This window comes from Capricornis sumatraensis, chromosome 3 (assembly GCF_032405125.1).
Source record: "Capricornis sumatraensis isolate serow.1 chromosome 3, serow.2, whole genome shotgun sequence".
NCBI classification, from domain to species: Eukaryota; Metazoa; Chordata; class Mammalia; order Artiodactyla; family Bovidae; genus Capricornis; species Capricornis sumatraensis.
In genome coordinates, this window is record NC_091071.1 from 33,270,756 (window position 1) to 33,296,157 (window position 25,402).

General features: G+C 48.1%; 1 protein-coding gene across 2 annotated transcripts in view; it reads left to right on the plus strand.

Moving 5' to 3' along the window:
• Window positions 1–6,038: 6,038 nt before the first annotated feature.
• GRIN2A (glutamate ionotropic receptor NMDA type subunit 2A) overlaps window positions 6,039–25,402 on the plus strand; it is a 440,082-nt gene continuing 420,718 nt past the window's right edge. The window contains exons 1-2 of one of the 2 annotated variants that reach the window (XM_068968089.1): window positions 6,039–6,095; window positions 7,516–7,947. In XM_068968089.1, the coding sequence (XP_068824190.1) occupies window positions 7,534–7,947 (414 nt within the window). In that variant the 5' untranslated portion in view covers window positions 6,039–6,095; window positions 7,516–7,533. Of the gene's footprint in view, window positions 6,096–7,515; window positions 7,948–25,402 lie in introns of those variants that run through there. The other variant, XM_068968090.1, reaches the window with a different exon arrangement.

The window sequence follows — 25,402 nt, forward strand, 5'->3', positions numbered from 1 at the left end:
AAATCCCCATGGACAGAGGAGCCTGGCAGCCTACAGTCCATGGGGTTGCAAAGAGTGGGACATGACTGAAGTGCCTTAGCAACCTGATGCAAAGAACCGACTCACTAGAAAAGACCCTGATGCTGGGAAAGATTGAAGGCAGGAGAAGAAGGGGACAACAGAAGATGAGACGGTTGGATGACATCACCAACTCAAAGGACATGAGTTTGAGTAAGCTCTGGGAGTTGGCGATGGACAGAGTAGCCTGGCGTGCTGTAGTTCATGGGGTCACAAAGAGTCGGACATGACTGGGTGAATGAATTGAAACATGCTTGGCCTCACCACTGAAGATTTTGATGGTGGAGATCCAAAGTGGGGGTAGGCATCAGTATTTTAAAATGCTCCACATATAACAACCCACCTGTCCCATAGGAGACTAGATACATGAAATGTGGTGTATTCATTCAAAGGAAAGCTACCTAGTAATAAAAAGAAAAAAAGTTGTTGTTACATGCAGCAACATGGACATTAGGTTAAGTGAAAAAAGTCAGTCACCAAATAATATATACAATGTAGAATTATCTTTTAAATGACATTTGAAAATAAGCAAAGCTTAAAACTCAACATTCAAAAAATGAAGATCATGGCATCTGATCCCATTGCTTCATGGCAAATAGGTGGGGAAACAAGGGAAACAGTGACAAACTTTATTTTCTTGGACTCCAAAATCACTGCAGATGGTGACTGCGACCATGAAATTAAGGCACTTGCTCCTTTGCTGAGGTCCTTTAATGGACTGGAACCTGGTGGTCCGGAGTCGATGATAAGAAAGTAAAGGAGAGAAAGAGGCTGATATTCCTTGGTTTACATAGAAAGCCAATAAAGCCCCTGCATGGGGCTTGCTATGTTCATGGAGGCCTCAGGTGCCCTCTCAATGGGGTGAAGGCACAGAGTGCCTTCTGGAGAGGGTCTTAGAAGCCCAGGCAGGAAAGTGAACTCAGAGAGCCTCTGCGCCCTAGAGATATAGCCTGAGAGAGAGAGAGAGAAAGAAAGAAAAAGAAAGACACAGGGCCCAGAGCTCTGATGGAGCAAAGGTGTTTTAATCAACATGGTGTGGGCATGTATACTGTCTTACAAGGTAGTTATTCTCAGCAAAGATAAAGATTAAAATTCCAGACTTACAAAACATAGGCAATCCATATTAAAGAGAGAGATAGTTGTAAACAATCATTTTTACTGTATGGCTCACAAGAAGGAAGAGGGTGCTTGTCACCATATAGGAAAACTAATGAAGGAAATGCCTGGATTCCTCAGCCCCCGGGAGACGCTTGTCTCTCCTCTTAATTCCTGAATGGAATTAATAATGAACAGAGAATTCCTGACAGATCCAAAACAGCACACAGGAAGCCTCCTGTTAAATGCTTCCTGACTCTCCTTGGAAGACAAGTTACGGCCAACCTAGACAGCACATCAAAAAGCAGAGACATAACTTTGCCAACAAAGGTCAAAGCTATAGTTTTTCCAGTAGTCATGTATGGATATGAGAGTTGGACTATAAAGAACGCTGAGCACTGAAGAATTGATGCTTTTGAACTGTGGTGTTGGAGAAGACTCTTGAGAGTCCTTTGGACTGCAAGGAGATCCAACCAGTCCATCCTGAAGGAAATCAATCCTGAATATTCATTGGAAGGACTGATGCTGAAGTTGAAACTCCAATACTTTGGCCACCTGGTGAGAAGAACTGACTCATTGGAAAAGACCCTGATGCTGGGAATGATTGAAGGTGGGAGGAGAAGGGGATGACAGATGATGAGATGGTTGGATGGCATCACAGACTCTTTGGACATGAGTTTGAGCAAGCTCTGGGAGTTGGTGATGGCCAGGGAAGCCTGGTGTGCTGCAGTCCATGGGGTTGCAAAGAGTCGGGCATGACTGATAGACTGAACTGAACTGAATACGTTGTATAGGAAAACATAACTGGTTTCTACTAGGAAGTAGTGGCATCATCAGCAAAGGGACACAAGGGCACTTTCTCAGTTCAGTTCAGTTCAGTTGCTCAGTTGTGTCCGACTCTTTCCGACCCCATGAATCGCAACACACCAGGCCTCCCTGTCCATCACCAACTCCCGGAGTTCACTCAAACTCACATCCATCAAGTTGGTGATGTGATCCAGCCATCTCATCCTCTGTCGCCCCCTTCTCCTCCTCCTGCCCCCAACCCCTCCCAGCATCAGAGTCTTTTCCAATGAGTCAACTCTTCGCACGAGGTGGCCAAAGTACTTGAGTTTCAGCTTTAGCATCATTCCTTCCAAAGAAATCCCAGGGCTGATCTCCTTCAGAATGGACTGGTTGGATCTCCTTGCAGTCCAAGGGACTCTCAAAAGTCTTCTCCAACACCACAGTTCAAAAGCATCAACTCTTCAGTGCTCAGCCTTCTTCACAGTCCAACTCTCACATCCATACATGACCACTGGAAAAACCATAGCCTTGACTAGACAGACCTTAGTCGGCAAAGTAATGTCTCTACTTTTGAATGTGCTATCTAGGTTGGTCATAACTTTTCTTCCAACGAGTAAGAATCTTTTAATTTCATGGCTGCAGTCACCATCTGCAGTGATTTTGGAGCCCCCCAAAATAAAGTCTGACACTGTTTCCCCATCTATTTCCCATGAAGTGATGGGACCAGATGCCATGATCTTTGTTTTCTGAATGTTGAGCTTTAAGCCAACTTTTTCACTCTCCACTTTCACTTTCATCAAGAGGCTTTTGAGTTCCTCTTCACTTTCTGCCATAAGGGTGGTGTCATCTGCATATCTGAGGTTATTGATATTTCTCTCGGCAATCCTGATTCCAGCTTATGTTTCTTTCAGTCCAGCGTTTCTCATGATGTACTCTGCACAGGAGTTAAATAAGCAGGGTGACAATATACAGCCTTGACATACTCCTTTTCCTATTTGGAACCAGTCCGTTGTTCCATGTCCAGTTCTAACTGTTGCTTCCTGACGTGCATACAGATTTCTCAAGAGGCAGGTCAGGTGGTCTGGTATTCCCATCTCTCAGAATTTTCCACAGTTTATTGTGATCCACACAGTCAAAGGCTTTGGCATAGTCAATAAAGCAGAAATAGATGTTTTTCTGGAACTCTCTTGCTTTATCCATGATCCAGCGGATGTTGGCAATTTGATCTCTTGTTCCTCTGCCTTTTCTCAATCCAGCTTGAACATCTGGAAGTTCATGGTTCACGTATTGCTGAAGCCTGGCTTAGAGGGCACTTTCTAGGGGTGAGGAAAATGTTCTGTTCCTTGTTTGGGGTGATGCATCTACACAGATGCATATCACTTTGAAACTTAAACTGAATCCTTCAAAGATGCATTTTATTTTATATAATTTATGTCTTATTTCAATGGAAAAAAGCTGAACCTCTCCAAATTAGGGTCCTGTAACTGTGCTAAAGTCCAAGAAATGATCATCTCCACCCAAGAGATGGGCCCAATCCAGCTCAGCCAAGTTACAGCTTCAAGAACGGAACACTTCTCAGTTCTCTGCCTTGTATCACACCACTCCACAATCTTACCCTCCAGAATTTCTCCCATCCTTTCTCTGTGGGCGATAAAACTCTGGAGAACTCGGCATATAGCCACCAACTTAATAATAAACAAATAGGTGTCCAGTAGCTCTGCTTCCATTCCTGTCTCCATTTCAGTGGCCATATCTGCACTCCTGGAAGGGGTCCCTTCTCTCCCAGGTCACTTTGTGGTTTATTGAGCACCTACTATGTGCTGGATCTTGGGGGCTCCTTTACCAAGGAGTTTCCTCATTTTCAAAATAACCCTGAGAAGTTGATTTTTTTTTTTTTACTGTCTTCCCCATTTTTCCGACTAGCAAATCAACTAAGAAGATGAATAATGGTCCTGGAGGTGGCACCAGGCCGGTTAAGTGGAGAACTCAGGGTTAGAACAGTGATTGTAAAACTCCTTACACTTTAAGGTCTCGTTTCTTCCAGGGCCTGAAGGGGAAAAAGCAGTGTTGGAAGGAGTGTAAAAGGGGCAAATGTCCGAACTTGGCAATGCTTTTCAAGCCCAGTTACCAGAATCCAAGTCAGTCAGGCCCCACACACCCAGGAGTCCCATGCTCCCTGGCTTGACCCTGCTGGTAGCTTAAAAGTGGCAGCTTCAGGGCGACTTTTGTTTGGTATAACTTAGAAAACAAGAAAGAAGCAAGTGGAGGGTGTCCAGACGTCTTTAGTTTTAGGTTTGTGGCTCCCTGAGACCCGAGGAGTGGGTTCCTCTTTGGGGTTGGCGAGGCACAGGGAGAGGCTTTGGAGCAGATTCTGTGGCGTGTGTGTGTGTGTGTGTGCGCGCGCGTGTGTGTTGGCGCGCCTGTGCGTGGAAGGGGGATTGCTGTACCCAGCGCAAGGCACTGGGGGAGGAGGAAGCGGTAGCAGAGATCTGAATAATTGATTCTTCAGCCGCACCAGACGCCTGGGAGCGGGCGGAGATCGTGGTTTCAGCACCACGGACAGCGGCGCGCCCGCCTCAGGCGCCCCCGCCGCCAGCCAGCCGCCTATCCCGGCCTTACCGCCGCCGTGCGCTCCGGGAGCCGGTGGGCCGCCGCCGAGGGACTGCGGGGTCTGCCTCGGCCCGCCTCCGGGGAGGGCGGCTGAGGACTGGAGACTTTCTCGCCCGCCGGAGCTCCAAACCTTTTCGGCTTTCGCGGGGGCTGCAGCGTCTCGCCGACTGAGAATAAGTCCCCAAGTTGGCGTGGGGGGCGCCCCTGCCTTCCTCCTCATCTTCCTGCGAGGCGACCGCAGCAGAAGCACGCCTCGGGAGCCCGGTTGAGCCAGTTCTGTGAACCAGGGTGGCCGGGAGCTCTCCGGACTCCCGCCGGGAAGTGGGGAGCTGAACGCCTGGCGCGGAGCTGGCCCCACAGCTAAGGGCTTAGAGGGAGCTGCCTGTACCCCCCACACCCCCGCCCGCGCCTCTCTCGGCCGGGGACCGCGGGGATCCCCGGCCACACGAGCGCGCGCGCTCCTACATCCACTCACACACACACTCGCCCTCACACATCCACCAGCCCGGAGCCGGGGCTGCGGAGACGGCTCTCGCGCGCGCTCGGAGGACCGGGGCAGCGACTGTCCGGAGTGGGGCAGAAAGCCCAGCTCGGGCTCTTGGAGGGAGGCGCCGAGGGCTTAGCCGGAGCATGGGTCCCGCTGAACGCTGAGTCGCGGCCGCAGCCATCAGCCTTGGAGATGACCAGGGGCGGCCACTGCTGAGAACTATGTGGAGAGAGGCTGCGGTGAGTGCCGGCGCGGGACGCGGGGCCTCGATAGCCCCTTCGGGAAGAGGACGGTGGGAGGCTTTCATAGGAGGGGCGACAGGACTGCAGGAGGGTCGTTGCGTGGGAAACATCGCACCTCCCTCGGGGGTCCGGGGCTGAGGGACCCGGAGTCCTTCCTTCCCTCTCTCCTCCTGCCGGCACATCGCAAACTCAACCCGCCCCCTCCCCCCACCTCAGCCCCCATTCCCTCCTCTTTGTCTCCCTACCCCCCTGCTTGCTTAGAAGCTCCTGGCCGCACTACTCCTGGCTGCCGGCGCCGGGGAGGCGGCAGGGGGTGAAAGCCGATGTGCCTTGTTAGCTTCTCGAGGGTGGCCAACCCGGGGCTCCGGTTCTCCTGTGCGCCCCGGGAGTGAAGCTCTCCATTTCGGCCACACGGTTTTAGGAGCCGCACTGGGGGACGTCTCGGGCACAGAGCTTCAGCTTCCCAGCTCGGGCCGAACCCCCACTGTGCGCACAGGGGGCGGGGGTGGGGTGGGGGGGGGCTGTGTGAGCATTGCAGACTGCAGTCAGTTCCCCCCATCCCTCTGCCTCCCCTCCCCCCGCCCGTGGGCTGACCCTGTCTCTCCGTCTCTTTCTCCGCCTCGGTAGAGCCCTGCTGCAGAGCCTCCGGCTGGGATAGCCGCCCCCCGTGGGGGCGATGCGGACTGCGCGGGACGGCCAGGGGAGCGCGCGGGGGCCGCAGCATGCGGGAACCCGCTAAACCCGGTGGCTGCTGAGGCGGCCGAGATGCTCGTGCGCGCAGCGCGCCCCACCGCATCCTCGACCTTCTCTGGCTACAGGTACGTCCCAGCGGGAAACCTGGGCCCCGCCGGGGTTCCGGGAGAAAGAACAGTCAGCCGGAGGAAGAGCGGGAGAAGAAGGATCAGGGGAGAGAGGGAGCGAGAGAGAGAAAGCGGGAGAGGGCGCAGCAGGAGCGAGGCGCGGGAGGAGCACCAGGGGGCGCTGCGGCTCCGCGTTCGCGGGGCTCCGCCGAAGAGTGCCGAGGCCCGCGCGAGTTCGCCCCAACTTCCCCTCCGCGCCAGGCACCGCCTGGCCCGAGGGGCGCGCGCCTGAGCACGCGTGCCCGACGACGCTGGTATCTGCTGGCGGGCGCGGCCGTGCACCTGGCGCGGTCCATGTGTAGGCACTGGTGGAGGACGCGCGTGTGGACTCCGGATGGCCTTGGGCCCCCCTACTGCGGGCTTGCGGAGGTGCGCAGAAATGCACGCGTGCCTGTGAGGGTGCGCGGCCCACTGCCCACGAGCACCTAAGACTTGGTAACAGAATTTGAAGTGGGAAAGCCTGGGGTTGGGGGTGGACCAGTGCGGCACAGTTCACGTCGGTCGGAGAGCTTCTGGGGAGCCAACCCACCCCGCCCAGCCCCACGCACGTTCCTTGCCAGCTCCCACGCGTCGGCCCGCGGCGGGGACGTGCCTCCCCTCCAGAATTCTGCATTGCACATGGCGTGCGAGAGAGATTGTGTGTATGTGTGTCCGAGCCTGTGTGTGCCCGGCGTGCGTGTAGGGGGCGGGTCCTGGGGCTGCTGGCGGTTGCTTCCTGGCCCCTCTGAGCAAGCTGGGGCGGACCTTAAGTTTCCTCCAGGCACCCCGGATTCTCAGACGCAAGAGCGAGCGTCCTCAATTCCATGCGCTTGGGGCGGTCCCTGCTCGAGAGGTGCGGGGTCTAGCGTGGGTGCTGAGTGGCGTCAGGTGGGTGATAAATCCCCGTGGGTTCGCAGGGGGCGGGGCCAGTCAACTAGCCTTGCGCCGTCGCTCGGCCGCCTCCGCACACTGGGGCTGGTCGGTAGTTTGCGCCGGGTTCGCAGGGGGCGGGGTCGGTAACTTGGACTCGCGGGGGTGGGAGAGGGGTGGGTGGAGGGTTTGCTCCGTGCGCCTACGTCAGGGGCAGTCGCCAAGTGGTCCCACTTAGGGAGTGCGGTGGAGATGTGGGTTGAGTCGAGGAGAGAGGAGGCTGAATGCGAAGGTGGGTTTGAGGACAGTTCGGGAGAATCAGCTCGGATTGGAGTTGTGGGCTGAGTTGCAGATGGGTCGAGGGACGTGGATGGCCAGGGAATGGGAAATGGAGTCAGAGACTCCAACAGCTCTCCCTGGGGTGGTTTCTGTGCCTGGCTGCCCAGAGCAAGGGGCCGGGTGGGTAAACCCCCTCCTCTAGAACCCTCGGGCACCGCCACGGCGCTGACTCTTCCTCTCCACCTTGCAGGGACCGTAAGTGGCGAGTATGGGCAGACTGGGCTACTGGACCTTGCTGGTGCTGCCGGCCCTTCTGGTCTGGCGCGGTCCGGCGCAGGGCGCGGCGGCGGAGAAGGGTCCCCCGGCGCTGAACATCGCAGTGCTGCTGGGTCACAGCCACGACGTGACGGAGCGTGAACTGCGAAACCTGTGGGGCCCCGAGCAGGCGGCCGGGCTGCCCCTGGACGTGAACGTAGTAGCGCTGCTGATGAACCGCACGGATCCCAAGAGCCTCATCACACACGTGTGTGACCTCATGTCAGGGGCGCGCATCCACGGCCTGGTGTTTGGGGATGACACCGACCAGGAGGCCGTGGCCCAGATGCTGGATTTTATCTCCTCACAGACTTTCATTCCCATCCTGGGCATCCACGGGGGCGCATCTATGATCATGGCTGACAAGGTAAGGCTGGGAGGCGACGGGCTGTCAGGACCCCAGCGCGCGCCAGTCATATGGCGGCCACTGCAAATTTTCGGGAGCCCCTGGCGTCCGTCTTAATGTGAAAGGGGGTTGTGGCCACCGACCCTGGGGAGAGCCAGGTCCTCCTTCTCCAACCTGGAATCGAATGGAAACGCTTTTTGCTTTGGTTCTGAAAGTGGGGGTACTCGGAGGCACCTTGGGTGTGCCAGGAAGAACTCAGTAAATGCAGAAGTAAACGGGGTGGTGGAATGCTTAGAGATGGCTAGGTGGTGCACAGAGGTGAGCCTGGGGGCAACTTGAAACAATAAGGTTGATATTCCTACAGTATCAGTTTTACCTGGTTGTGTTGTGGCAAATGTCTATTTTTTCCCCTACTAAAAGCCATGAAAACTATTTTTAAAGGATCAAACGTGGGAATATTGTGGAATAAAATGCAAAGTTTTAGGTAAAACAGAAAAAGGCAGGAAAATGTCATGTTTCCACAGACTGTCTACAATTAGAGGAAGTGGGGTGGGAAGTCTGAGGAGCCCTAGGCTAACGGCACACAGGTCTGTGTTTCTCCAAGGGAGTGGCTGTGAGTGGAGAGAAGGGACTGCTGCCCCAGAGCATGGTGGTGCTGGGTGTTCCCACTTGTTACCTGGGTGGGACTGCCCAGGGCTCCGAGGCCCTCAGATGGACGGGTTGGCTCCCACGGATGGGTTTTGATATCGGTAGTTGGAGAGTGTCCCAGTGAAGGAAAGGTGTCCAGATCGCTTGGCTTAGAGTGGGAGGGAGGGTCTTTCTGTGGATCACCTAGGGGTGTTGGTGTGGAGAAGACGGGTCTGGAGATTTGAGTGAGATGTTCTGAGGGCCTGGTTTGAGAACTGTGCCGAAGTGCAGGTGGAAAAGAAGCAAGGTGAAGAATGAGAAAGAAGGGGAGGGTTGGTGTTTGTGGGTGCCCTGTGCTTCGGAGAGGGGGGGTGTCAGGAAGGGAAGTGTGAATGTACTTGTGCGCTGTGGGTGCCCCCAGCCCCGAGAGCTTTTTGGAGCGTGTTCGTTAGATAGCAGGAGACATCCCAATGGAGCCAGCAGACGTTTATCATAGCACGTTGCCTCTGATGCTCTCAAAGCACTTTTACATCCATCGAATCAAATACTGCTTCTGCCTCAGCAATTCCCACCAGCTCCTTTGGGAACCGTATTAATTCTTTCAGGTCTCCTGGGCTGCGGCACATTCTGTTGAAATACACAACTGATGCAGTATCTTATTAAACATTCCTTTTAAATGGTTTGCAACCTAGCAGAATTCCTATGTGTGGCTGAGTATTTTCCCAGCCACCTCTCAGTTTTTTGGGGGTGGTTCCTTTCTGGGATGAAAAAAGTAGGGAACAGCTGTGTCTTGCCACTGATATGTGGCCATTTCAGAACTGGAAAAGGTCTTCCAGTCTGTTAGAGCATTCTGTAACTTTCAGGTGAAGAGATTGAGGTTCAGGGCAATTAAGGACTTAGCTAAGACCACACGGTATGTGATGGAACTAGATCTCTGGTTTTCTGGTCCTCTGGTTTCTGACGAATGCACGAAGGAGGAGAACAGCATTTCCTAGCAGGGTTTTGGAGTGGGATTTGGGCTTTAAATATCACCACTGATTCCTTCTCCCTTGTGAAGTTTTGACGGAGCAACATGCACTTAAACAGGAGCCATATTGAAAGTGAAATTTCTGTATCGACTAGGGCCCAGCACAATCAGTGGAGAAATATGGTAAAAGCTGAGTAGGAGAAGTGTTGCCAGCTGTGGGGCTTGGGCTCTTACCTGACTTACCCATCTGACTAGACGCAAAGAAGCAGAAACAGAAGTGGGCTTATAGTTAGCATCCCCTTCATATGCAGTGACCCACCCATGTCTGGCTCTGACTTACTAGACCTCTAAGAGGGTATTAGGAAGGGAGTTTTGAGAAATCCAGAGGATATGGGTGGAAGCATCTTCTCTTGCAGAATTAAACTGCCTTATAGTGATTGGACATGAGTGTGACCCCACTTAAAGAAGAAAAAGGACTTCAGGAAAGGGCAAGAGGAAAATGAGAAAGGATGAGATGTCAAGATGAGAAACTGATTTAAGAGGGGGTGGAGAGGAGAGGAATAAAAGGGTGCCTTGGCTCAAAAGTGGTGAAAGGAGTTGGATGGTCTTCATTACCGTTGGGGCTTTCCGAGTTGGTTTTGATGGCAGGAAGTCAAAGAAGCCATGGGATAACATTAGGGTATATGTTGGGTCCCCTATGTGGGATGTGCAAGTGATGTTAAGAGGAGTGGGGCTGAGGAGTGGGATTTCGGGAAACCTGATTGTGTTAAAGGGAAGAGATCGTCTGGGGTGTGAACAGCCCTTCCTTCCATTAGCAACACGTTGAGTTGGCTTGTGTCTTAGCTGCCTGTTTCTGTGGAGTTGCAGTCTGGCTCTGAAGAAGCAGTCATGGGCATCGCCTTGTTCGGTTGGGTGTGCCCTCCGTCTTGTGGCCACAGAATCCGAGTCTCCCCAAACCACTGAGACCTCTCTGTCCCCCCCCCCATAAGATGACATCATTTGGTAAAGCCCAGCACATACCTGTATTGTTTGCACTTCTAAATTGGTAACATGATCCAGTCTTGGTGAATAAGAATGGCAGTTAATTTGACTATCAATTAAATTGAGCCTCTCTCCCCAGTTCTTACCTTTTCCCCAATCTTCTTTACGCTTGGTGAGGGGAGGAGGGAGGAAAGAACAGAGCTTTGTAATAATTGAAATGTGTGAAGTGGCAGATTTTTGTGGTTTAATTTAATTTACAATGGAGATATTAATTTTTGCTTCTATCACTGGGTGGTCTTGAAATATAATTAATTTAGAGGTGAAAATAATGCTGAACATTGATAGAGTTCTAACCTTATCTTGGTCTGGCCATTTTGTTGCCATGCACATGAAATACACTCTGATTTTAGTAACAGCCCTAGTAAATCGAGCATAGACACTGGACTTTTATGTTGCTGCTCAATGTCCTCACCTCCTCCCCTTCCCCCCTTATTTCTAACTGCTCCACCGGAGGGAAAAGGCAAGGCTTACATTTTAGCTACATCCATCCATGTCAGTTACTGCGTGGGTTTTGCTTTATGTATTATTTCTATATATACTTTTTATCTCCTCTACTGGAGTGTAAGTTCCTTGAGGACAGATTATTTTTTTTTAAGTGTTTATGTGTATATGTATATTTGAAATAATGATATTCCTCCTCCACAGACAGTTTATAAAAATAATGTCTTTTCATTACAGAGCACTTAGAAAGTGTATTAAAGTTTGAAGAAGAAAATAAAAATCTCTCTTTAAATCTTATCGCCAGGGGTAACCACTGTGGACTCTTGGATCTCTTTCGTTTTAAGCTCTATGTATTTAGTTATAAGGGCTTCCCTCATGGCCCAGTTGGTAAAGAATCTGCCTGCAGTGCAGGAGACCTGGGTTCGATTCCTGGGTCGGGAAGATTCCCTGGAGAAGGAAATGGCAACCCACTCCAGTATTCTTGCCTGGAGAATCGCACGGACAGAGGAGCCTGGCGGGCTACAGTCCATGGGGTCACAAGAGTCGGACATGACTGAGTGACTACCCCACCACCACCATTTAGTTATAAGTTCAGGATTATACTGTGTGTGTATATTGCTTTGTTTATTGTACTTTGCATCCTGTGGACTTTCTTAGAAGACCCAGGGTTTTTGTTTATCCTGGAAGAATCTCAGCCATTATCTGTTGGATGTTTCCTTCCTAACCTTCTCTTTCTCTTGCACTTAGTCTCTTAATAATTTCTCTGTGTATCCGAAACATTTTTTTAAAGTTCTCTGTCTCTCTGTGCTGTGTTTGTACGGTGTTTCCACAATTCTTTATTCTAGTTAACCAGCTCTTTTCATTTGTGTCTGGTATATTTTTTTGCCTATCTGTGAAGTCTTAAATTTCAACACTGATTCATTTTATTTCTAAGATACATAACGACTTTCTGCTTTTGTTTTGTTGAAACAATACCTTCTCATACCTTCCTGCTTTTGTTTTATTGAACCCTCTTCTCACTTTGTGGGTGTAAATCTCTTCTGTCCCTTCGAGGATTTGAAAAATACTTCTTATGAAGTCCTCCTCTGATTGCTCTAGCATCGTTTCTTCTTCCCGTGTGAATTCTTCTGTTTTGTAGAGTTTGATCATTGGATATCCTCATATGTTCTCGAGTTTTTGTTTGTGAACTTATTGTCAAGGCAGTTTTATGGCTTCTTCTGCCCTGTAGCTATAAGCTGGTGTGTTTTTTAACCAGAGGTCCTGTCAACAGCTCAGCTCAGAGCTCTCTTTCTGCTCTGTACACTCTGTGGTGCAGGCCTGGGTCCTGGTCTCCTGTAGGTGCTCTCATTCTGGCCCCATTACACATGCAGGGACGTTCTTGTGGCTGTGACTCACGGTGGATGGTGCAGACATTTTGTCCCCATTCACGGTCAGCTGCATGGTTTGGGTCCAGTCCTGCCCCTCGTCCCCTTGATAGATCTTAGGACCTCTGCTCCCACGGCTCATATCAGACTTACTCCCCCCTGCACTTTGATTCCTCCTGAAATTGTAGAGTCTCATCTTTTGATTCATTTATTTTTAGGGAGCACCTTCTATTTCTGATCTGTGATTCCCTTATTTTCAAGCAGCATTTTATAAATTTTGAGATATCTAAAGTTTGATCTATAAATTCTGTGTTTTAGGAGCAGAAGAGGGAGGCAGCTGAATGTGTTCTCTCTGATTTTGACCCAGTTATATTTCACAACCTGCTTTTATTTCTTTCAGACTTGATTGTGTAGTCTTGGAATTTTTCCTTATCGTTAAATTGGCTTCTCAAACATGATTTTAAACGGTGCAGAATGTTCTGTGTATACCATAATGATTTAAACTTTTCTTCTGTTTTTCCCACCTTTAGTAAGGTTGGTTTGTGCTCTGCGTGTGTGTTCTTTTGGGCACCTTGCACTGATCTTTGCTCTTTGCCTTCATTTCTGGGTAAATATATGGCGACTGAGTGAGTCAAGTCACTGGTTTGGATGCCAGCTTGCTGCAGTTTCTGGAAGAACTGACCATGCTGTGGGTCAGGGTTTTCTACCCAGTGTTTGTTCCCAAATGCTGACTGATTCCATGGGTGTGTGCCAAGTCTCCTCTTCTCTCTAGTGGGCAGAGAATCACTAGCCATCCTGAGGATTAACAGAAGGTGGGGGCTTCCATATGAAAGGCCTCCGTAGCTCTGCTGAGTAACAGCTCACCTGTAGGAGGCTGCTGCACTCGTAACCTGGCAGCTCCGAGTTTGGGTGGGAGTGATGAGCCTACCCATTAAACTCAGAAAGCTCCTGGAAAGGGCAGACACACACATCAGAAGGGCGACGGAGCCCACTCAGATCCTGTTGTAGAGGCATCAGGTGGTTCCTGGGAGAGTGAGTGGGGAGCCCTATCTTCAGCCTTTTCCATGAGGCACGTCAGATGCAGTCATCACTCCTCCTCACAGAAGTCATGGAGAACCAGCCACCACCCTGAGAAGCACGGTGACCTTTCCATGGGGCCTTGGCGGGGGGAGGGGGGGGTCCCTGCTCATCACCTGGACCCCTGATAGATGTGGTCTGGCAGGGTTGGGGGAGTGTTCATCTTCTCTTTGGTAGCCTCACGTGGGAAATGCTTCTCTAGGTAGAGTGAGGGGGAGAGGAAAAGATAATGACAGAGAGAAAGAGTGTGGAAAATCTCGGATTTATAACAGGGGCTTGTTGGCTTCTGATAAGGCCATCATGAAAAGGAATGGTTTAACTAGTGTGGTTTGTTCTAGGCTGCCCCTTAATTATTTAAATTTGAATTACTTGCCAACGTTTTAAAGTTAGGCGGTATCACATTGATTTTAAATCCAAATTTCTTGCTGCTTTGGGAAAATCAAAAGGCCTGGTAACACTGGCCTTGCTTCTCCCCATAGTGACAGGTGGCTGGAGATGAATAGTGCCCCTCCCCCCCTTAAATTGGAAAAGGAAATGGCAACCCACTCTAGTATTCTTGCCTGGAGAATCCCCATGGACAGAGGAGCCTGGTGGGCTACAGTCCATGGGGTTGCAAAGAGTTGGACACGACTGAGCACCTCCTTAAATGGGCCTGAAGCTTGTCCCCCCTTCAGACTCCAGTTTGCCCACTTCACTCATTTATGTTACAGAGCTGGTCCTGAAGGCACTGGGATTTGTGATCCCTGATATGATAAAGAAAGAAGCTGGCCTTTGTTAAGAGGGTTGCTTTCCTTCTCTCCCAGACTGCTGCTTGAGAGGTGGAAAACTGGAGGTGTGCACGCAGCCACGTTGCTATGCTCACAGCTGCCACCCCTAATCCACTGTGGCATTTTGTCCTTGTTGACCACAAGCCGTAAATTCTTCTCAACATGGTCCTCCAGGAAGCCACTAGCAAGTTAGCTTGAGTTTGCTAACTACCAAGTTAGTTAACTTGAGTCAGAAGACCCCAGAATACCCTAGACAAACAGTCCGAGCACCTACATTCCATTTCCAAATAGCAGTGTGACTTTGAGACAGTCTCTTCAGCTTTCTCTACCTCAGTTTCTCCTTCTGTAAAATGAAAGTTTAGGGAGATAATATCTTTGCAAACCTCTTTCCCGCTCTGAAAATTTTATTGCCTTCGAGAAAAGGCTGGGAAGAAGCATAACAAAATGTGAGCCGTGATTATCTTGGGGTGGTTTGTTCATGGGTGTTTTCATGTTTTAAAAAATATCATTACAGCAAGGCTAATAAGTTGAACCTTGAGTTGGATTGTCTGTGTTTAAATTCAGGTTCTGGGTGATCATGGGGAAGTTGCTTCATGTTTCTGAGCCTTAGTGTCTTCATCTTTAGGATGAGAACAGTAATAGTACCTGCTTCCTAGAGTTGTGAGATTTAAATGGGATAATAGATATGAAGTATGTAGCTTAGTGCTTAGCTCTTAATATATACTTCTTATAGGAATGTTACTGTTATTGTGTCTATATTTTGTGGTTTTTATTTTTCTCCAAAGTACATGTGTGTGCTTAGTTGCTCAGTCGTGTCTGACTCTTTGTGACCCCATGGACTGCAGCCTACCAGGCTCCTCTGTCCTTGGGGATTCTTCAGGCAAGAATACTGGACTGGCTTGCTATGCCCTCCTCCAGGGGATCTTCTCAACCCAGGGGTCAAACCCACTGCAGGTGGATTCTTTACTGATTGAACCACCAGGGAAGCCTGTAGTACATGTGCTTTTCAATAACCAGAAGGGTTATTTTAATAAAATAATATTATAACAACCTGAAGGGTAATGTGGTGATATGAGGCTATTCCCTGGGAGAAACTGGAAATGAGTCTCATAGAACTCTTAGAATGGGAGAGTCCAACATGAAATGATTCATAATTTCTGAACTGGGACAACCAGAAGCTTTCTTTGAGTTTTTAGGTTGCTATGAGCTTTATCTCGGCAAACTGAAGATTAAATGTGGCCAGTGTGAAAGTGACTGTTAGAGGTGACCTTTATGGTAAATAACTCCACCAATTGGAATACATGTTTGCACTGGGCTCAGGGCTTTGCGTCTAGACATATATGTGTGTGTGTGTGTTAGTCACTCAGTCATGTTCAACTCTTTGCAACCCCATGGACTGTAGCCCACCAGGCTCCTCTGTCCATGGAATTCTCCAGGCAAGAATGCTGCAGTGGGTAGCCATTCCTTTCTCCAGGGGATGGTCCTGACCCAGGGATTGAACCTGGGTCTTCTGCATTGCAGGCGTATTCTTTATCATCTGAGCCACCAGGGAAGCCTGTGGACATATATAGTTTCTCATTTTCTTTCTGCCAAGGATTAAGCACCTCTGAGACAGCCTGAGGACACCTGGCTGCCCTAAAGATATTTGACTGAAGAACCCTTGTGATCTTATTCTTTTCCTCTTATTTTATTATCCTTTCAAGTTAATGCTTGTAAATCCAGTTGGTTTAGGGAAGGGGCTTAGAGTCAAGAGGGAATATAGATTTTGATGTTAATAATCGGGTTGCTTTAATTGAAATGATTTAAGATGTTGGATGATGGAATTAAAATTCAAAACAGTCTTTCCAGGTTGAAATGATGAACCCATATTGCAGACTGCACTGAAGGGTTTAAGGATGTACATTCTTGCAGGAGGAGGGAGATGTGACTTTCCAACTTACCTGAAATTGATTTTTGTAAGAGTTGTGAACCAGTGGACTGCCTGCTAATCTGGCTCATGGATGAATTAGTATTTTATTTCATCAGCATAGTATTTTTAAATGCTTGAATTTTAATATCTTTGGACAAGGCATTCATTTTTAGGTTCCCTACAGCCCTCCTCGCTCCCTGCTATCTCACATCTAGTCAGATTCACACATTTATGTTAACTGCATGGTCTCTGCAAGCATTTGAAATTGTGATCCTCAATCACAGGATTTTTATTTCCTCATTTGTTTTGCCTTGACCAAGATACTCAGCACGTCCCAAGAAGTGATAGGGTTCTTAAAAAAGTAAAGCCCACATCTCTAGAAATATAATGTCAAAATCGAGAGAGGTGATAGTTCTCTTATACCTTTTCGGTTGTTAGGAGTCTCTTCCGCTCCAAGTCGCAGAGTATTTGACCAGCTCTGGCTTAAACCATCAGGACATTTAGTTTTGTTGTTTAACGTGGTGCCCCAGGGCTGGTTTAGTATCCCAGTAGCCCATTGAGGGCTCAGGTCCTTCCATTCCTGTTTTGCCTTTCACCTTGGCCACAAGACGGCTGCTTCTGTCCCAGCTGTCGCATCTTCACATGCCAGCATTCATAAAAGGAAGAAAAGGGAGAGACATGAGACTTTATTCTGGGCCCTCCCTCTCTTCTTTTAATAGAGCAGATGTCCTGTTACATTTCATTGGCCCAAACTGAGTCATATGCCATCTCTTGAACATCACTGATTGAAATTCATAATCAAAATTCTTCTCCAAGAGTGAATAATTGCCACTGGAGCAAAATTTTCTTCTGTTAGCAGAGGTGTAGGAGCAGTGGCTAGTTGGTCCACCTGATGCTGTCTCCAGCAACACTAATGCATCTGGAGACTTGACTTAGTTGGTGGGGGGGTAATATTTGAAGATGAATGTTGAAAAACTTCAGTATGTCCAGAAGAAGAGCCTCCAGGATTATGTAGTATCTAAATAACGTATGATGAGAGTCTCAGAATAAATATTTAGGAAAATTCAGCCTGGAGAAGATAAATCTCAGAGACGGTAAGAGATATGTTCAAATACCCAATGGGCTCTTACAGAGTAGAAGGTTAAGTCTTAATTTTGTTGTTGTTGTTGTTCTGGGGACAGAACTGAGACCAGAGGGTGAAATTATATGGTTGTTATGAAGAATAAGTTTTGGCAATCAGGTCTCTAATAGAAGACTGTGATATTTCATAGAATAATGTGTCTGTTGGACCTGACTGAGCCCAGAGTGACTGCCATCTGTCAGGGACACAACAGAGAGTCAGACTTACACTGGCAAGCTTGGACTGGATCACCTCCGAGGTCCTTCCTAACTCCTAGACTCTGCACCTCTCAAGTTCTTGAATTTCTAAAAATCCCCAAATCCTGATACTTTAGGCCCTTGGGTTTGGCTGAAAACCAACATCCCCACTTTCTGTAAGTGGGTGAGTAATTCAGTATAACTTTGCCTGGCATGGGGGAGGAATTTATGAACCCTGCATCGTCACCCTAAATCCCCAGAGGACTTTACATCATTCCGAAGGGTAGATGATATTTGAAAAGCAGAAAACCTATGTATATATCAACTCACACACACACGCATATAAATATGAACATAAGTAGGTCAGCTCGCGTCATATTTACTAGTGCAAATGTTTTTGGCTGAGAAGTGCATCTACAGAAGACGACGTTTAGAGTAATTGCCAGTGATCTCAAAAAGGGAAGTTTTTTGCAGTTCAGTTAATCATCATTACCTATTAAAGTATATTCCTGTTTGTGCACATATTACTTTGGTAATACTTTTGTATATCCTAAAGAGACAGCCAGACCCCTCTGTGATGCTTCAGCTAGGAAATTATCCTTTGCTGTCTGTTGTTTTGAACATTTGCTTATGGCAGAAACTGCTCTGGGTACTATTCCATTGTTTCTCTCTTCCTCTGTTTTCCCCTCACACCTCCCAAGGAACAAACACAGCCCGCCTGACTCCTTCCAAATGCTTTGCCTTTCCATTCAAATTTTACAACTTTGCATATGATGGAAACGGGTATGTTTTTTTGTAATTATTCATTTATTAGAAATAGGTATGCAGGAGCAGAGTAAAAAAAAAAAAAATCCAGAAAATACAATGCAGCATTCAGAGAAAGAATGTTTGCTTAATTAATGCACGATGCCTGGTTCTCTCCGTGGTGGTGACCCTGTTACCTATTCAAAGAGAAAATATGTTAATTGGGATGGTAGTTTGTTTCCCTTTGTGATTTTTGCTGAAGTTGGTATGTTACAAGGATCTTTTTCCTTTTTTAAAATCTCACTGACTTGAAAGAGGTTAATCGTTTTCCATTGGTCCCCAACTGTGTCTGTTTTTTCCCACGCAAAATAAAAGCTCACGCTCAAATATAAGCTGAAAATCACTGGCACCTCAAAGCTAGGCCTACCTACTCATCCAAGGGATTTAAGATTCTTTGGGGGTGATCTGGGGAGAGGAGGAGTCGGATCACTTTATAGGCTAATGAGAGCTACAGGCCCTTCCCCAGAGGACTATTCAGGAGCCTGCATCTGATACCATGTCAGTTTCAGGGGCACGCAGACCCTCTGAAACCCATTCATAGCCTCCTTGGAATTGATTTATTCTTACTGGTCTATGAATATGTTCATTCTCCATTGAGCCTGTAAAACCTGGGCCCAAATGTTCTATAGATATATCTGTGATCAGATTATTTGCTTCCTTGCTATATAGCACAGAGAGCTCAGCTCAGTGCTCTGTGATGACCTAGAGAGGTGGGATGATAGGGTGAGAGGGGGTCCAAGAGGGAGGGATATATGTATACATATCACTGATTCACTGTGTTGCACAGCTAATACTAATACAACTAAACTAATACTATAATACTAATAAACTAAACTAATACAACATTGTAAAGCTACTATCTCCAGTAAGAAAAATGCAGGTGTGTGCATGTGTGTGTGTATGTGTGCGTGCGCGCACACACACAGAAAAAAAGGTTATTTGCTTCCATGTAAGTCAGAATCTGGTTGGAGGAGACATGCGGTTAAAGCCTTGAGTGATGGATCAGTGATTTGGGGGCCATGAGGCTATAGAAAGGAGCACCTCTTTCAGAGGTCTGAGGGTTGGGGATGAAAGCCAGGGAGGATGCCCTAGGGTCAAAGTCAGGAACTCTGGATTCGGGAACAGGCCACCACCCACGTGCCTGCCTGCAGGTCATCATCCAGCACAGTGGCCCGAGGAGCAGCCTCAGCGCGGAGGGGGCCACATCACCCCCTACCCCCAACCTGTCCCCCGAGGCTGTCAGGCTCCAGGGACGCCTTGACAGCTCCTGGATTTTCCTCTGGACGGCAGTTCTCAAAATCAAAACACTGAGTTTTTTGCCGATTTCTAGTCTGTTGTCACAAATGGCGGGATATCTCTTGCTTTATCTTGTCTCTTCCACGTTAGGAAATTCTTGCCAGAGGGAGTGAGTGCCATATAGTCCTTGGACTGAAACAAACAAACACAAAACCCCTTATTTTCTAAGTGAATTGTTGTAAAGCTAAGATATTTGTGGGGCTGAGGAAATGTGTTGATTGACGAGTGGATGACGGAGCCACTATGGGAAGACGCTGGGAGCTGTAGAAAAGGACGTGCTTGCAGAGGCTCTCCCGCCTGCTGAGGGGCGTGGCTTCCGCCTACGGAATTTTGAAGATGGCAGGCCCGGGTGAAGACCCGAGCTTTACGGTCAGATTGCCCTTTAAAAGTTAATTGCTGTTGGTTTTCACCTTGGTTAATTGGTATTCATTTTTTTTCCCTCCCCTTGTTTACTCTTTTTTTTAAAAATTGAAGCATAACTGAAATAACATTATGTTAGTTTCAGGTAAACGATGCAACGATTTGATATTTGTATATGTTGCAAAATGAACACCACAATGAGTCCAGTTAACATTCATCGCCATGCATGCTTACAGCCTATTTTTCTTGCAAAGCTGTTCCCGAAGGTGTTTTTTTTTTATTAGATAATTGCTTTACAATGTTATGTTGGTTTCTGCCATTCATTAGCATGGATCAGCCACAGGTATACATATGGCCCGTCCCTCCTGATCCCCCCTCCCGTCTCCCACCCCATCCCACCCCTCCAGGCTGTCTCAGAGCACTGGGTTGAGCTCCCTATATCACACAGCAAAGTTCCGCTCGCTATCTATCGTATGTACAGTAATGTATGTGTTTCCATACTAGTCTTTTCTCCATTTGTCCCACCCTCTCCTTCCCCCGCTGTGTCCACTGAGGTGTTTTTTTATTTGAGGTGTTGTGTTTAATAGCAACAAATATGAAGAAATCGAAATTATCAAGTAAATCTCAATGTATCCATAGACTGGAAAATGTAGCAGATGAAGATGCTTATAAATAAGTTGTATTGATAATTACATATGAATTACCTGATACAATATAAAGTAAATTAAAAGCTATATATGAAGTTACATAATCAATATGCATATTTTATGTATGTGTTTAGATATAAGATATAGACAAAAAGATTAGAAGGATATATATCAAAAGGTTAATAGTAGCTGTTTGCAGATGAGATCAAAGGTGGTTTTAATTTTCTTTATATATCTCTGAATCTCACAAATCCTCTAAAGTTGTGCATTTATTAGATTATTTTTATGTTAACTGTGGCTGTTTTTCAACAGTCCTTTACTGCTAATTGGCTTCCAGAAAGATTGGACCACTGGATATTTCTAATAACTATGATAAAGTACCTCTGTAGTCTAACTATGGCCAGCACTTGAAACAAAGATTTTTCTAATTGACTTGGTGAAAATGGTATCTCATTGTTTTAGTTTGCATCTCTTTTATGGCATCTGCTGTGGAATATATTTAATTTAGTCACACCTCACTTTTATATTCCCTGGGTGCTGTGCATCTTGACCTCTTTGATATTTCTCATTGTGTAAATGGAAAACCTCAGAAAATGATGGATCCCAGTATAAAGTACAGTGAAATAATTTGAATTTCTAAAAAAATAATAAATATTTTGAAGCCTGGCAGGGAGTTTTATGATTATTCATTCTTAGTCACCCGGCATTGCTCAGCCAGTGTGTCTGCATCAGTGTTGTTTCAAGAATTGCTTTAACATGTAAAATTTCCCAGTGGAAAATCATCTTGTGGGACTTGACTATTATGATTTGCCAGGAGGTGCGGGGCAGAACCATGTCCTAGTTGGCTGGAGGTGGGCTCCTCTCACAGGCTTTGTGGTGAACGGTGGGGATGCAAAGGTTTGTTCTTTGCTTCAGAAAAGTGAAGGCAGGAGAAGGATGTGACAGTCACTGCCCTGCCACCTGAAAGGGATATTGCCTAAGTGGCAGGGACTGACTGATCTCTGTCTCTGTGGCAGGAGTAGGTGCAGTGAAAGGAATTGTAAGTGAAAGTAAGAGGGATTTAGGTTGCTATTAAGAGGTGTAGGGGGAGCTTCAAAATATTTAACCACTAATAAAGCATGATCATTGTTATGAACTGTTTATGACCTTCCAAAATTCATATGTTGAAACCAACCCCCATGTACCAGGTGGTAAAGCCTTTGGGAGGTGATTAGGTCATAAGGGTGGAACCCTTATAAAAAGAGACCCTGAAAAGTTGATGCTTAGAAAGTATGGAGAAGACTCTTGAGAGTCTCTTGGACAGCAAGGAGATCAAAGTTAGTCTTAAAGGGCTACTCATTGGAAGGATTGATGCTGAAGTTCCAGTACTTTGGCCACCTCATGTGAATGGCTGACTCACTGGAAAAGACCCTGATGCTGGGAAAGATCGAGGGCAGGAGGAGAAGAGGGTGGCAGAGGATGAGATGGTTGGATGGCATCGCTGATTCAGTGGACATGAACATGGGCAAACTCTGGGAGATGGTGAGGGACAGGGAGGCCTGGCTGGTGCTGCAGCCCAGGGGGTCGGGAAGAGTCGGACGTGACTTGGCGACTGAACAGCAGCGACAAAAGAGACTCCAGAGAGCTCCCTCGGGACTTCCCTGGTGGTCCAGTGGCTAAGACTCCACGTCCCAAAGCAGGGGGCCTGGGTTCGATCCCTGGCCAGGAAACTAGATCCCATATGCCACAACTAAAGATTCCATAGGCTGCAACTAAGACCAGGTGCAGCCAAAAAAAAAAAAAAAAAAGGAGAGAGAGCTCCCTCGCCCCTTTCTGCCCTGTGAGGACACAGTGAGAAGAGCTACCTTTGTGAATCGAGAAGCAGGTCCTCACTAGACTCCGAATCTCCTGGTGCCCTGATCTTGGACCTCCAGCCTCCAGAACTGTGAGAAAGAAATATGTCTTGTTTATAAGCCACCCAGTCTCTGGTTCCTTGGTATACAGCAATCCGAAGGGACTAGGACAGTCAGTGATGAGTCAGAGCACAGACCCTCTTTGTAAGATCCTGGAGCTCCCATTGTTTTGGGCACTAGTCCTTTCGTGACTGATTATGAGAAGGTGGGGGTGGGGGGAGGTTACTGAGGGAGGGACTGAATGGCCGAGGGACTTGAAGGCCCTGAAGGCTGTGGCAATCGAAACACAGGCATTTCAATGTCTTAATAATCAGCTCGGTTGTACGCGTTTGTATCAGCTGGCTGTCACACTAGAGTATTAGTGAGATCTCTCATGTCTTTCATGCCAAGGTGTGTGTAGTGGTTTTCCAGGACAGGAAAGAGGACGATTGTCTCCTCTGTCCTATGTCAGCCATGCCCTGAAATGGGGAGGTGGGGCTGAAAACCTTCTGAAGTTCCCTTTTCTAAAGTATGGAATAGAAATGTGCTTTCTTCTACCTCTGAGCCCAGCGCTTTCCCCTTCTCTCCTGTGAGTTAATTCTCCACCTGCATGCCACATGCATGCCCTCTCCCATGATAAGAGGCAGACGAGAGCTGAAGCCAGCTTTGCTTTCACTGCCCACCTTCCACCCCCTGGCTCCTTGTCTTCCAGGGTAAGACCTTCCCAAGCAACTCCTGTTTCATTGGCATTGAATGAAAGGGTCCGTTTCAGTAGTTTTGGGGATGTGATGTGGTCACTGGCAGAAGCACAAAAATAATGTTGTAACCTGCTTGGAATACTCCAAGCCTAAATGAGCTTTGTTCAAGATCCAGCTTTCCAAAGGATGTGCTTCGTTCAAGATCCAGCTTTCCAAGTCCCTTATACTTGATTTGCACGTAGAGTCTGCGCTTTTCCTCCCTCCTATAGAGTGGGAAATTCTCCTTCCCCATCCTGGTGCCTAGAGGTTTTCAAATCCTAATGGTTTCCGGGGAAGAGAGGCATGCCTCTGGTTTCACCTGAGGATAGGAGGAACCTGGGATATCTTGGAGTTAATTGTTTGAGAGTGTCACAGGCTCAACTGTGTCCCCCTAAAAACTATGTTGAAGTCCTAGCCCTGGGGCACTCAGAATGTGACTGTATTTGGAGATGGGGTGTTTACAGAGGTAAGTAAGGTACAGTGAGGACACGCTGCTGCTGCTGCTGCTGCTGCTGCTGCTAAGTTGCTTCAGTCGTGTCCAACTCTGTGTGACCCCATAGACGACAGCCCACCAGGCTTCCCTGTCCCTGGGATTCTCCAGGCAAGAACACTGGAGTGGGTTGCCATTTCCTTCTCCAGTGCATGAAAGTGCAAAGTGAAAGGGAAGTTGCTCAGTCGTGGGTCCCAATACAGTGTGACTTGTGTTGTTATAACCAGAGGAAATGAGGACACAGTCATGCACGGAAGGTAGACTGTGCGTAGATACAGGAAGAAGACGGCCGTCAGCGAGGCGAGGAGTGAGGCCTCAGAAGGAGCCAACCATGCTGACGCCTTGCTCTCAGACTTGTAGCCTCCACAACCGAGAAGCTAAATTTCTCTTAAGTCATCTAGTCTGTCGTTAGGCACTTGGGTATGGCGGCCCTAGCAAAGCAATATGGAGAGGTGGGCTGGTGCTTCAAGCTTAAATCCAAGCTTTCTTAATGCTCTAATTCTCTTCCCAAACTGGGAGGGAGTTAAGATGCTCCAGCTTAGAACCCAGACCCCCACCTTCCTGAAGACTGACTTTGTTCTTCTCACGGTAATAAGGTTTCTGTTTTGGCCGAGGGGCTCCTGATTCCACTAAGTCGAGTCCTCGTCTTAGAATCCTTCCTAGAACACTTCTAGGACTTCAGTGGTTCCTAAATAGTTTTACTCCAATAGCCTTAGGGAGTGTGGTAGACAGAATAATCGTCCTCCACAGATGTTCTAATGCCCAGAATCTACTGCCTTTTATGGCAAAAAGGATGTTGCAAATATGATTAAGTTAAGGATCTTCGAGTGGGGATACTAACATACTTCGTCCATGCAACAGCATGAAGAAGTAGGCTGCCTTATCATCCCCAGTTTACAGATGAAGGAACTGAGACTCATGGAACCGTAAGGCGTGTGTCTGAATTCACACAGGTAGCAAGTGGTAGGGCCAGGATTTGAACCTCATTCTAGCTTGGCTCGTGGGCAGGGCTTCCCAGCCTCAGAACCTTTGCTGTGGGGGTGGGGACGGTGTTCTGTGCACCATGTGACGTCTAGCGGCATCCCTGGCCTCTCCCCTGGTTCTAGTAGTGAAATCCTGAAGCCCTGGCCGTGACCAGCCAAAATGTCTCCAGACCTGCTAGACTTTGCCTAGATGAGAACCCTGGCTCTGGGTTTTGAGGTGTGCTCACGGGCCAGCACCATCTATACTGTGCTGTTCTGTTCTCAGTCGCTCAGTTCTATTCTTAGGCCCTCAGTTGTGTCAGACTGTTTTGCAACCCCATGGACTGTAGGCCGCCAGGCTTCTCTGTCCATGGGATTCTCCAGGCAAGAACACTGGAGTGGGTTGACATTTCCTCTACCAGGGGATCTTCCCGACCCAGGGATCGAACCCTCATCTCTTGCATCTCCTGTATTGGCAGGCAGATTCTTTACCACTGAGCCACCCGGGAAGCCCCACCATATAGTAGGTGCTTAATAAGTGATGTCTGCGTTACACTTTGAGCCTCACATTTCACAAAACCTTCGAAGCTCTCAGTAGGCAAGTGTCAGTTGATGTTCCTGCCTCTTTATCTCAGCAGCATCCAGCAGAATCTGTTCTCCTGTTTGGGGGTTGGTGTCAAGCCCAGGCAGAACTTTGTGTGCGAGGATGTTAATCCTTTCCATCGGCTTCCCTGGCAGCTGAGGAGTGCTGTGGCAGATTGAGTAAGGGCACCGAGCAGATTGCAAAAGGCACAGACAC